This window comes from Anomaloglossus baeobatrachus, chromosome 8 (assembly GCF_048569485.1).
Source record: "Anomaloglossus baeobatrachus isolate aAnoBae1 chromosome 8, aAnoBae1.hap1, whole genome shotgun sequence".
Taxonomy (NCBI): domain Eukaryota; kingdom Metazoa; phylum Chordata; class Amphibia; order Anura; family Aromobatidae; genus Anomaloglossus; species Anomaloglossus baeobatrachus.
The window spans coordinates 203,853,215-203,866,859 of record NC_134360.1 but is presented as its reverse complement, the minus strand read 5'-3'; the positions used below and the strand labels follow the sequence as shown (position 1 = coordinate 203,866,859).

The window sequence follows — 13,645 nt, the reverse complement described above, 5'->3', positions numbered from 1 at the left end:
TCTGCCTATGTGTACGTCTGCTTGTCTGTGTGTCAGCATGTCTGTATATTTGTACATTATTGTAGTATTATTCAATCGCTATGTGGTCTGGTCATGGGGTGTTGGTATTTGAACTTTGTATGTGGTTGTATTCGGTCACTATGTCGTCATAATATGTGGTCTGGTCACTGTATGGTGGTATTTCTCTCTTGTATGTGGAATTATTTGGACACTATATGGTCTTATCACAGTGTTGCAGTGTTTCTCACTTGTTTGTGATATTATTAGGTCATTATGTCGTCTGGTCATGGAGTTATGGTATTTCTCCTTTGTATGTGGTTGTTTTCGGTCACTATGTTGTGATATAATGTTTTCTAGTCACGGTGTGGCAGATTTTCTCTCTTGTATATAGTATTATTTGGTCATTATGTGGTGTGGTCATAGTGTTGCGGAATTTCTCTCTTGCATGTGGTTGTATTCGGTCACTATGTGGTGGTAATGTTTGTTCACAGTGTGGCGGTATTTCTCCCTTGTACGTGATTATATTCGGTCCCTGTGTGGTGGTAATATGTGGTCTGGTCACGGTCTGGCAGTATTTCCCCCTTGTATGTGGTATTATTGGTCTTGGTATTGTGGATTGTGTTGTCTATGGAGGTTGCTTATTTCTCTTTGATATCAATATGGGGCAGATTATTTATTTCCAATAGAGATTAAATACTTGAAAGCTTAACCCCTCCCTGTCCTATTATTTTTTCACTGTAGCAAATATGCACTTACAGAGATTCTATGCTGAAAACAAGTGGGGGTGCATAACGCTATGTGGAGGAATATGATGAGTATATTATAGTACATGGAGGACTATGGGGTGCATTAGACGATATGGCGTACTATGTGGGTTTCATTCTGTAAGAAAGACTATGTGAGGCCCATTATACTATAAGGATGACTATGTGAGGCCTATTATACTATATGGAGGACTACGTGAGGCCTATTACACTATATGGAGGTCTATGAGGCCCATTATTATATGGAGGACTATGTGAGGCCCATTATACTATATGGAGGACTATGTGAGGTCCATTATACTATATGGAAGACTTTGTGGGGCCATTATATTATTTGGAGGGCTATGAGGGAGCCTTTCTACTTTATCTAGAGTTATATGAGGGCCATTATACTGTGTGAAAGCAATTATACAGTGTGAAGGATTGCGTGGGGTTCGTCATACTGTGCAGAGGGCTGTGTGGGAGCTATTATACTATTTGGAGGATAGTAGAGGCCATTATACTGCATGGAGGGCTGTGTGGGGTCACAGTTGGGGATCTTACTGTGTCGGGGTTACCATTCATTGCCCGGGCAGTTGAAAGGTGGTACAGTAGGGTCATCATACTGTGCGTGTGGAGGGTACTGTGGAAGAACTTACTGTGGGAGATCATACAGTGTTTGGGGGGCACTTTTGTTACCATCATATTTTATGGCTGCAATAAAAGGGGAATCTAGGGGCTTCAATATGAGGAAAATTACTTAGTAAGGGCTGCAAAGTTGTGAGATATGATCTTCTGTGACCCAGCTGAATATTTGTCTTGTTATTTTTTTATATTTAGGGGGGGGGGGGCAAATTAGAAATTATGCTATGGGGCCCTATAATTTCTATGTATGCCCCTGACCAGAGCCTCCATTTTAACTGAAAAAATGTCTATTAGGCCACGTGCACATATTGAGTATATGGTGAGATTTTACCTCAGGATTTATAGCCAAAACCAAGAGTGAAACAATCAGAGGAAAAGTAGAATAGAAACATGAAGACCACTTCTGTATTTATCACCCACTCCTTGTTTTGGCTACAAATACTGAGATAAAAAAACCTCATCAAATGTTGACCATGTTCACGTGGCCTAACACTCTGGGGTCTCGTAGGACTGTATATATTATATACATTTCAAGCCCTCTAATGCAATAACAGCTTTACTAATGTCAATGTGATCCCACTAGGTAGCCGGATTGTGATCAGTGGTGACATCCTGTGTAATTAAAACAAAAAAGGTTTTGGTACTGTGTTAGACAGTTGAACAGTTGAAAAATGATTGATTTCTCTCTGTGAGAGAAACAAAAATATATTTTCTTGTAGTTGTGATACCTTTTAATGGCTAACTAAAATAAAATAAAATGGTGTTACAAAGCAAGCTTTTGAGACGTCTCAGGTCTCTTCATCAGGCATGGTATGACAAAATATCTGAAGAAACACAAATATATACACAAACAGAGCAGAGGGATGGCATAATAAAAGACATTTAAACAAACAAACACTGAATCCTTAATTAGCTTTGATTAGTGGTATGAATGTTTTAGTGTCCAATATCCCTGTAGGATCAGAGGCCTGATGCCCTCAGTCTCTGGAGCAGACCCCTCAGATTTTGTAGTGGGTCATAAATCCTCCTGACAGGATAAGTCCTGTGTGGACAGAGTTAAACATTGTAATGAATTTGTATTCCCACACCCTTCAATGGCTCTGTGATCTGAAGTTGCCTTTTAATATGACAACTTTCATGTGGTTTATGTTGTGTCCTGAAGCACAGAAATGTTTGGCCACAGGTAAATGTTTTTTTTGTCAGTAATTGTGTGGGGCGGGGATATCTCATTCTTGCTCTCAGTCTCTGTCCTGTTTCTCCAACATAGAGACCTCCAATACGACATATAGTGCACAGGATTAAGTACACCACATTGGAGGAAGAACATGTGAATGTCCCAGGAATTTTATAGTCCTTCTGTGTGTTAGGTATCTGTATCCGGTCTTTGGTGTCTACATGAGCGCAGGTTTTGCAGCTCTTCACATTGCAGGGATAAGTTCCTCTTGGTGTGTCTGAGGGCATTGAGCTTCAGATCATGATGCTTCTTAAATTAGGAGGTTGCCTGTAACACAGCAATGGAGGATCTTTGAATATTGTTAAAAACAATATTCAAAGATTCTCCATATTATATATATATATATATATATATGAGAACAGCTGCTGATGGATTCATCAATCAACAAAACAAAATACCGTAAGAAGACGTAAAATCATTTACACATACACTCTACTCGAAGTTACGCTATAAAAAATAAAACAAGTGGCACACACCCAGACTGTTACACCTCGTGGCTCTCCTGTGGCAAGGAATGGGGCAGTCTCCCATTCCTTGCCTGCCACGAGCGCTCCTGCTCAGCAGCGCCAAAGGTCTGCCAGACTGCGTAGTGTGCAGGAGATACCTCCTCAGAGAGGCAGCAGAAGGGTGATACCTAGTGGTTCTCCTGTTACAAGGAGTGAAGCAGTTTCCCATTCCTTGCCTGCTGCGGGTCCTCCTGCTCAGCGGCCCCGAAGGTCTGCGAGGTTGCGCAATGTGCAGAGGTTTGTTGCTCAGGGAAGCAGTGAGACTCCCGTTATCTCTGCACATTGTGAGACCAAGGATCCCGCCTCTATTTCCCAGAGGCAGGAGGGTGAGCATGTGCAATGCGTGGTGGGTCCTGATTCGCCCACTGACGTCACACGGCTTGATGACAAGGCTGGTGACGTGGTGAATCCTGACTGGCCAGGCTGGGACGTCGTGGACCCTGATTGGGTCAAGTCCGTCATCTCCGCCTCGTGCCCGCCCTTGGGTAGAGCTACACCTCCTTAAAAGCTCCCCCTGCCATCATGGCGGCGCGCCACCGTCCTTCTATGTTTGGATGTCTGGCAGCGTGCTGCGATGCCACTGTACAGACGTCATTGTCTTTTGTGGGCTTTGCCCTTACTGCTCAGGCAGCACCTGGTTTGCAGGTCTTGCCCCTGCCTTGCTGCTCCGGCAGTATCTCATTCAACAGGCTGTGTTCCTGTCCTCGAGTCTCCACCGGACTCACCTGATTCTTGAAAGCACACGTGCGTGGGTACCTCTGTGCTACCCTCGTGCCATATTCCTGTGACTCCCGCTGGCACACGAGCGTAGGCACCTCTGTGCGTCCCCGTGCAACAGGTACACCGATCGAGAAGCCCCGTGCAACAGGTACACCGATCGAGAAGCCCTGAGCCATACAACCCTCATGGGTTAGGGCTGACCGGTGTACATAGATCGTCTGTGACATTCCAGACAATCACTAGTAGCAACCCGCTCACTCTTTCCTGACCATAGCAGCGGTCCCTTACACCGCACAGTGGACCTTGACCGGCGGAAGCTGTCCATTTCCCATCTTGGCACGCTTCCCCGGGTCCCCCTCGTAACATTACGGTCGCGCCAAAGGTCTGGCTATGGCTGAAGAGCAGCAGCAGTTGCTGCATTATGTGCAGCAGTTGTAGTCACGATTGGCAGCAGTGGAGCAGTCTTCCTCCGATAAGACTACTCTGACGACAGTCGCCACCCAGGCGGCTACCCAGGCTGTGCTATTGGGCGGAAGGTCTCCTCGCCATGCGCTTCCAGAGCGCTTTAGCGGGGACAGCTCCGAGTGCCGTGGTTTTATAAACTAGGTTACTACCTACTTAGAGCTGTCCGCGACTCTTTACGCTACCGAGAAGGCGAAGGTAGCCTTCGTCCAGTCCCTGCTCACAGGGAGAGAGCTGAAGTGGTCCACGCCGTTGTGGGAGCGCAGAGATCGGGTGGTGAATAACTTAACAGCTTATCTTGGGGCCATGAGAATGGTGTTCCTCAGGCCTCAAGTCACCCACGACTCCGCGTTGCGCCTCCTACGACTTCGGCAAGGGTCTGCTTCAGTCGAGGACTTTGCGGTACACTTTAGGACACTTGCCGCAGAGCTGGACTGGCCGGTTAAGGTCCTTGTCCCTGTGTTCTGGGAGGGCCTGGCAGGGTTCGTCAAAGACGCACTGGCCACGCGTGAGGTGCCTGCCACTTTAGAGTAATTGATTCAGGTTGCCTCTCGCATAGACATCCGCCAGGCGGAGCGGAGGCTCGAGGTCTCTTCAGCACCCACGTCTTCTCGGCCTAATAAGCGTCTGGCTCCCGTCTTCCATCAGACAGGTCTCCAAGCCAGTCCTGTAGGCAACTCCGTGGAGTCAATGGAGGTGTCCAAGGCGGTCTCCTCTACCCCAAGTTCTCGGTCTTGTGTCATTTGCTTTTCCTGTGGGCAGAGGGGATACATAGCTACCCGATGTCTCAAACCGTCGGGAAAAGACAGCGTCTAGTTTCTATCAGAGGGGGGACTCTAGACGCTACCTCTCCCTCTAGGTTGACTATCAGCACCCAGTTGCAGTTCGGCACTTCCTTCTTCTCTGCCCTGGCTTGCTTGGACTCAGGCGCTGATGGCAATTGCATTTCGACCTCCCTGGCAACCCGATACTCAGTTCACCTGGTTCTGTTGCCCAAGCCACTCAGGGTCCGGGTAGTCGACGGGTCCCTACTACTCGATCCCATCACCCAGATCACCATCCCTCTCAGGATGGATGTACCACCGGGACACCATGAGCAGGTGTCCTTCTTGGTGCTGCCAGGGGGGACGGATGAGATCCTACTGGGTCTTCCCTGGTTGAGACAGCATGCTCCTATACTCAACTGGGGAACAGGGGATATCTCATCCTGGGCAGGATCCGGTAGGGAGCACCTCGTGACTACCGACCCACCCGCTACCATTAGGTCGTTTGGGTCCTCAGGGAATACAGGGGGGCCGGGTTTAACGACACCTTATGAGGCCTACAGGGACGTCTTTTCCAAAAGGGCCGCAGATACCCTTCCTCCCCATCGGCCATACGATTGCCGAATAGACCTGAAGCCAGGCTCCGAGCCCCCTAGGGGTAGAGTGTATCCACTCTCTGCTCCAGAGACGGAGGCTATGTCCAAATATATTCAGGACAGCCTGGCGAAGGGGTTCAATTGCAAGTCTATTTCACCGGCCGGTGCAGGGTTCTTTTTCGTGCAGAAGAAGGAAGGGGATCTGCGCCCCTGTATCGATTACAGGGGATTAAATGCAATCACGATCAAGAACAAATACCCTTTGCCCCTCATTACGGAGCTATTTGATCGATTCCGCGGGGCAAAGGTCTTCACGAAGCTGGATCTACGCGGGGCGTATAATCTAGTGCAAGTCCGAGAGGGCGATGTGTGGAACACCGCCTTTAACACCAGGGACGGTCACTACGAGTATCTCGTAATGCCCTTCGGACTCTGCAATGCCCCCGCCATATTTCAAGACTTTGTGAATGACGTTTTCCGGGATTTGTATCTTTCTGTGGTTGCATACCTGGATGACATCCTTATCTTCTCCCCCGATCTTGCCACCCATCGGAGGGATGTCATCCGAGTACTTAAGAGGCTCCGCACCCATTCGTTATATGCTAAGCTGGAAAACTGCATTTTTGAACGTGAATCCTTGCCGTTCCTGGGGTATATCGTGTCCAGTTAGGGGTTAGCAATGGATCCGGGGAAGTTGGAGACAGAGATGAACTGGCCTGAGCCCCGCTCGCTGAAGGTGATCCAGCGATTCTTGGGGTTTATCAATTATTATCGTCAGTTCATTCCCAACTTCTTGACGGTGGCAGCACCCATCATTGCCCTTACCAGCAAGGGCGCTAATCCCAAAGCATGGACACGGGAAACGGTAGAGGCATTTCACACTCTCAAAACTTACTTCTCCAGAGCTCCCATCCTTCATCATCCAGACATCTCCAAACCCTTCCTACTGGAGGTAGACGCCTCTTCGGTCGGTGCAGGTGCAGTCCTGTACCAGAAAAACGAACGAGGAAGGAAGCATCCGTGTTTCTTTTTCTCCAAGACCTTTTCTCCGGCCGAGAGGAACTACTCCATAGGGGATAGGGAGTTACTGGCAATGAAACTAGCATTCCAGGAATGGCGGCATCTCCTGGAGGGTGCAAAGCATCCATTTGAGGTATTTTCCGACCATAAAAACCTCACATACCTCCAGACAGCACAACGCCTGAACCCAAGGCAGGCCCGTTGGTCTTTATTCTTCTCCCGGTTCCGCTTTATTATCCGTCACCTGGCCGGTGAGAAGAACGTACGGGCCGATGCCTTGTCACGTTGTATGGTTGTGTTGGAGGAGGACGAGGAGGAGCCTCGTCTTATACTACCCCCGGACAGCTTGAGGATGGTCACTCCCACTTCTTTGGACCAGGTGCCACCTGGCAATACCCTCGTTCCCCCTGAACTACGGAACGAGGTGCTATCGTGGGCCCATGCCTCCAAGGTCGGGGGTCACTTCGGGGTCAAAAGGACCAGAGACCTTGTGACCAGGCATTATTGGTGGCCGAGACTACCCCAGGACATACAGGAGTATGTGGGAGCCTGTATGTCGTGTGCTTGGAATAAGCTGTCCCGGCAGAGACCGGCAGGTCTTCTTCACCCACTCCCAGTGCCGGATCGTCCCTGGGAAGTGGTGGGGATGGACTTCCTGGGAGATCTGCCCAAGTCAGCAGGGCACAGGGTCGTATGGGTCATCACGGATCACTTCTCTAAAATGGTCCACTTGGTGCCTCTCCCACGACTCCCGACGTCACGTGCTCTCACCACCTTGTTCATTCGGCATGTATTTAGGCTGCATGGCATGCCTGACAAGGTGGTGAGCGACCGGGGTCCCCAGTTCGCGTCTCGCTTCTGGAGAGAGCTCTGTAAGCTCCTGCAGATAGACCTGAACATCTCCTCCGCATACCATCCCGAGACCAATGGACTGGTGGAGAGGACCAATCAGACCTTGGTAACTTACCTCCGCCATTTTATCTCCGCGCACCACGACAACTGGGCTAACCTCCTTCCTTGGGCCGAATTTGCCATTAATAATTCGGTCCATGAATCCTCTGGCCAGACTCCGTTCCTGCTCAATAACGGACAACATCCCAGAATCCCGGTTCCGATGCCCATTACGTCACCCGATCCTAGAGTGGAGGATTGGGCGACCGAGGCCCGGGAGATCTGGGATAACACCCAAGAGGCTCTTAAGAGGGCTAAAGACCGGATGGTGACAACGGCTGATGAGCGCCGCCGCCCTGCACCATCCTTCGCCCCTGGTGACCTAGTGTGGCTGTCCTCTAAGAATGTTAACCTACGGCTACAGGCAGCCAAGTTCGCCCCTAGGTACCTGGGTCCGTTTAAAGTAATAGAGCAGGTAAACCCGGTGGCATACCGACTCCAGCTCCCTCCACGCTGGGCTATAGCCAACACCTTTCACGTGTCCCTCCTGAAACCCGTACGACTTAATAAGTTCTCGGGGTCTCTGCCGGCTCAAACCAACTCCCCGTCCGACGACCCTGAGGTAGCGAAGCTTGTGGAGACAAAAGTCATACGGGGCAGGAGGTACTACCTCGTGGAGTGAGTCGGCCGTGGTCCGGAGCATAGATCCTGGGAATTGGAGGATCATATCCGCGCCCCGGGTTTGATAGCGGCCTTCGAGCACGGACAGGGAGGGGGCCTAGACAGGGGGGTAATGTTACACCTCATGGCTCTCCTGTGGCAAGGAATGGGGCAGTCTCCCATTCCTTGCCTGCCACGAGCGCTCCTGCTCAGCAGCGCCGAAGGTCTGCCAGACTGCGTAGTGTGCAGGAGATACCTCCTCAGAGAGGCAACAGAAGGGTGACACCTAGTGGTTCTCCTGTTACAAGGAGTGAAGCGGTTTCCCATTCCTTGCCTGCCGCGGGTCCTCCTGCTCAGCGGCCCCGAAGGTCTGCGAGGTTGCGCAATGTGCAGAGGTTTGCTGCTCAGGGAAGCAGTGAGACTCCCGTTATCTCTGCACATTGTGAGACCAAGGATCCCACCTCTATTTCCCAGAGGCAGGAGGGTGAGCATGTGCAATGCATGGTGGGTCCTGATTCGCCCACTGACATCACACGGCTTGATGACAAGGCTGGTGACGTGGTGAATCCTGACTGGCCAGGCTGGGACGTCGTGGACCCTGATTGGGTCAAGTCCATCATCTCCGCCTCGCACCCGCCCTTGGGTGGAGCTACACCTCCTTAAAAGCTCCCCCTGCCATCATGGCGGCGCGCGACCATCCTTCTATGTCTGGATGTCTGGCAGCGTGCTGCCATGCCACTATACAGACGTCATTGTCTTTTGTGGGCTTTGCCCTTGCTGCTCAGGCAGCACCTGGTTTGCAGGTCTTGCCCCTGCCTTGCTGCTCCGGCAGTATCTCATTCAACAGGCCGTGTTCCTGTCCTCGAGTCTCCACCAGACTCACCTGGTTCTTGAAAGCACAAGTGCGTGGGCACCTCTGTGCTACTCTCGTGCCATATTCCTGTGACTCCCGCTGGCACACGTGCGTAGGCACCTCTGTGCGTCCCCGTGCAACAGGTACACTGATCGAGAAGCCCCGAGCCATACAACCCTCACGGGTTAGGGCTGACCAGTGTACATAGATCGTCTGTGACATTCCAGACGATCACTAGTAGCAACCCGCTCACTCTTTCCTGACCATAGCAGCGGTCCCTTACACCGCACAGTGGACATTGACCGGCGGAAGCTGTCCATTTCCCATCTTGGCACGCTTCCCCGGGTCCCCCTTGTAACACAGACTATTAGGGTAAATTATTAAATATTCTTTAACATTTACAATTATTTGGAATTATTTATTCCTTTACACTTTGTCACTGTTAGATATTTTTATGCAGTACTATTTTTCATACTGAATGCTATAAAATAACATCCAACAATGGAATCTGTCAGGTACTAATGGTATCTGTAACCCATACCTGTAGTGTTTCTGTTGTACAGATAAACTGTGACACAAGCATAAACAGAGTCATAGTATTACTATAAATACATGAATAGTGTGGAATGTTTACAGAAATATTACAAATATTTTATTTATTTGTATTTCAGCAAAATATCGGTTTCTTTGCGGATGATGCTCTTGGAACCAAAGAAACAGTGGTATGAAAATATTTCCTTGTTCTGTTCTTGAGATGTCTACAAATAAAGTTTAATGCAGTATATGAATATTTTTTTTAGTAACGTATGTTTTATTTATGTAATTACATTTATTAGAGGATGATTCCTGGTAATGTTCTACCTGTGCAGTTCTCATTTTATAGAGGGGGGGTTGTGACCATAATCAATTGTGATGATGTGATGCCCTGGGCAAGCCAGGGGTCACAGGTCATGACACCACCACACCCTACACCCCGGATAGGTACACCAAAGCTACACAAAAATCCTTGTTGCCTTCCTCCAGGGGTTGATGTCCACACCAGGGGGTGGGCCAGGCAGTTGGTTCCGCCCACCGAGGAGTTCACAGCCCTGGAGGCGGGAAAACCAGGCAGATCAGTTTAGGGAGAGTGAGAGTTAAGAGTGAAGTGGTAGAGGAGCAAGAGAGAGGAGTAAAGGTGGAAGAGAAAGTGACAGTTGAGGAAGCCTGAAGTTCGTCCGGGTGTGTGCCCCGGACTGAGACAGCAAGGTCGGCAGACGGCGGTGACCGTCTGCAGGAGAGGCTGCTTGGAGGTTGCCGAAAGGACCGTGGACGGGTGGTGGCCCGGCGGTACCAGAGCGGTATACGAAGAGAAGCCAGCACCATTGGCAGGGGCCTTTCGGATCCCGGCAAGGCTAGGAGTCGCCGTGAATTTGCCAAATCCGTCAGTGAAGGGGACCTCTGGGTCTCCCAGCAACCAAGTCCCGATTGAAGGCAACAGTCCAACCGTTAGAGAGAGACACCGCCACCGCCAAGGCACCAGTTTCTCAGGGCCAACGCCTGCGGGCAAAGAGGGGCTCCTCCAGCACATATCCAAGCCGGGGAGCGGGTTACCGGTGGGAACCCATCGCTACCAACATAGACTTAGGTGCAGGAAAAGGGACCGTCACCGTCAACTACTGGGGAAAAGCAACAGCAGCCGTCCGTGGGAACCGTCTTTCCAGCCGTGTGTTTTACCGAGAACTGTGTCCCCGCCTCAGGCTGAGTGAGTACCACAGTGCCGTGAGGCACAGCGCTGCCCCCACGTCCCTGCACCCCACTAAGCCCTGCACCGGCCCCGCCATCCCTCATCCCCCAACTCATCACTGGGCCCCGGGACGACCACCCCTACCCACAGAGGGGAGAACCAACAACTTTGCTGCTCCCTGTCACCGCTCCTGGGATCCCCATACGGAGCAGCGGTGGTGTCCATACAATCACCTCACCACAACCGTGGGTGGCGTCACGGACAATAAACAATCACAAAAACCAATCCCCTTTCACTCACGGGCGAGGAGCGCCGCTCGAGTCCCCGGGATCCGGCCCATCGCTCGAGCCACCGAGCAGCAGCAGGCCGCGGCAGCCGGACCCGAGCAGTGGGAGAGCGCAGCGTCCCCTCCTCCGCCAGCGACAATGATAATGAGCTGACTACAGAGATTGTGCAATGTAAACAAGTTATCACCTTTCCAGAAAGTAGCCGAACTGTTAATTGGTGGGCATCTGAGACCCTCACCAGCCATCAGAACAGGGCACTTTTATACCAGTTATATTGAAATGTCAGAACAAATGCTTGAGTATCTTTCTTATTCATTCCCTATGGGGCTTCCAAGTGATGCATTTTGATTTTTTTCGTCAGCCCCATAAAGAATGAATGGAGCAGGGGTTGAACATTCAACAACATGCCACTCCATTTTGTAATGGGGAGAATTCCCCATTCTGCCGACTGGTGCATCCCCCAGTGGTGGTATGTTATCGCCTCTCCAATGGATAGATGATAACTTATTTTTCATCAGACAATAGTTTCATCTTCACAAAAGAGAAAGTGTAAGGAAATTTGTATACTCAATGGCCAGAGTGAAATCTGACGTATTTCAATATTTTTTTATAGACTCTGAGTCTGACTTGGGGAAAAAAAACTTATTAAAAGTGTTGTTTGACAGTCTAACTTGATGATTGCCAAGGTTTCCATCATTCTTGAGATTTGAGGGTTTATAGTGATGAGACCACCAGCAATCATAGAGGTATCACCTGACATATGGATAGGTGTTAACTTTTAAAGCTGGCACAAACTTTTCATCATAGAACTTTATAAAGAATTATAGTTATCACATTGATGGAAACATTTTCTTTAAGGGCAAGCTGCATATCTTCAAAGCCACAGAATATTTCTGCTGGGAAATTTTGCGATTGATTCCACCCTTTGCATTGCAGTAATTAAACAGGAGATTTTACTACAGATTTGTCACGTTTGCAGCAAAATATGTGGCAGACATGCGAAGCTAGCTCTGAACGTGGCCTTAGGAATGCAAAATAAAAGCAAGTCAAATGGAAGACTCTTGGTCAAATCCTCAGCATTTTCACTGAGAAGACTTAGGGGTACTTTGCACACTACGACATCGCAGGTGCGATGTCGGTGTGGTCAAATCGAAAGTGACACACATCTGGCGTCGCTGTCGATATCGGAGTGTTTAAATCGTTTTTGATACGATTAACGAGCGCAAAAGCGACGAAATCGTATCATCGGTGTAGCATCGGTCATTTCCATAATTACGGAAGGACCGATGTTACGATGTTGTTCATCGTTCCTGCGGCAGCACACATCGCTGTGTGTGAAGCCGCAGGAGCGAGGAACATCTCCTACCTGCGTCCTGCGGCTCACACCGGCTATGCGGAAGGACAGAGGTGGGCGGGATGGTTACGTCCCTCTCATCTCCGCCCCTCTGCTTCTATTGGCCGCCTGCCGTGTGACGTCGCTGTGATGCCGCACGACCCACCCCATTAGGAAGGAGGCGGTTCGCCGGCCAGAGTGACGTCGCAGGGCAGGTAAGTGCATGTGAAGCTGCCGTAGCGATAATATTCGCTACGGCAGCTATCACAAGATATCGCAGCTGCGACGGGGGCGGGGACTATTGCGCTCGGCATCGCAAGCATTGGCTTGCGATGTTGTAGTGGGCAAAGTACCACTTAGGAAGCTCAATAAGGATGGTATCAATAACAATGTATTCACTGCTGCTATTTTTCTGGCATGTTTCACTTGATATTTTCTTCTAGGTGACTTAAAGCTGTGATCTCTTGATCACTTACATCAGGGGTGGGGAACCTTTTTACTGCTGGGGGCAATTTTGAATTTTCTACCAACCTTCGGGGGCCGCACAAAATCATCAACTTGAAAATTACCCTACTACATTTGGTAAAACAATTAACTCACCCCTAATGTGCTGGCTGGAGCTGCTTCTCTTTGGTGCGGCTGTGATGTTCGGTGATATTGATCATATTGTTTCTCATAACTGCTTTTCCAGGTTTGTCTCGGTTTGAAGAGGCTGGGGCATATAGGAGACATTCGGGGTACACACATCACAGGAGGGGTTGGGGGCATATATATCAAATCAGAGGATGGGGGCAAATACATTACAGGAGGGTCATATACATCACAGGAGACAGCACTTGGGGGGGCACGGACAGCACTAGGTTGGCACAGACAGTACTGGGGGAGCATAGACATCACCAAGGGGGCTCAGACAGCACTAGGTGGAAATGGACAGCACAAAGGGGGCACAGACAGCAGTGGGGGGTTACACCGCAATGAGTAAGTACACAGCACTTGGAGGCACACAGTACTGGGGGGTACACACAGTACTAGAGAGTACACAGCATTGGGGGGGACAGCACTGGCTTGTGGACTCACAGCACTGGGGGAAGGAGTCACACAGCAGAAGTCCGGGAGGCATATGCAGCATGGAAGCGGGTAAAACTGCTGCTCCTCTTCTTCTGTGGGACGGGAGCACATCTTTCACTTCTTAACCCTCCCACAAGGTA

At 50.0% G+C, this 13,645-nt stretch overlaps 1 protein-coding gene across 3 annotated transcripts in view; it reads left to right on the top strand.

The window, feature by feature from the left end:
- The window catches only part of LOC142249404 (uncharacterized), a 126,585-nt gene that overhangs the window by 80,476 nt on the left and 32,464 nt on the right, over positions 1-13,645 (top strand). For all 3 annotated transcript variants that reach the window (XM_075321055.1, XM_075321056.1, XM_075321054.1), the window contains one exon: positions 9,766-9,816. In XM_075321055.1, coding sequence (XP_075177170.1) covers positions 9,766-9,816 — 51 coding nt within the window. The remainder of the gene's footprint in view (positions 1-9,765; positions 9,817-13,645) is intronic.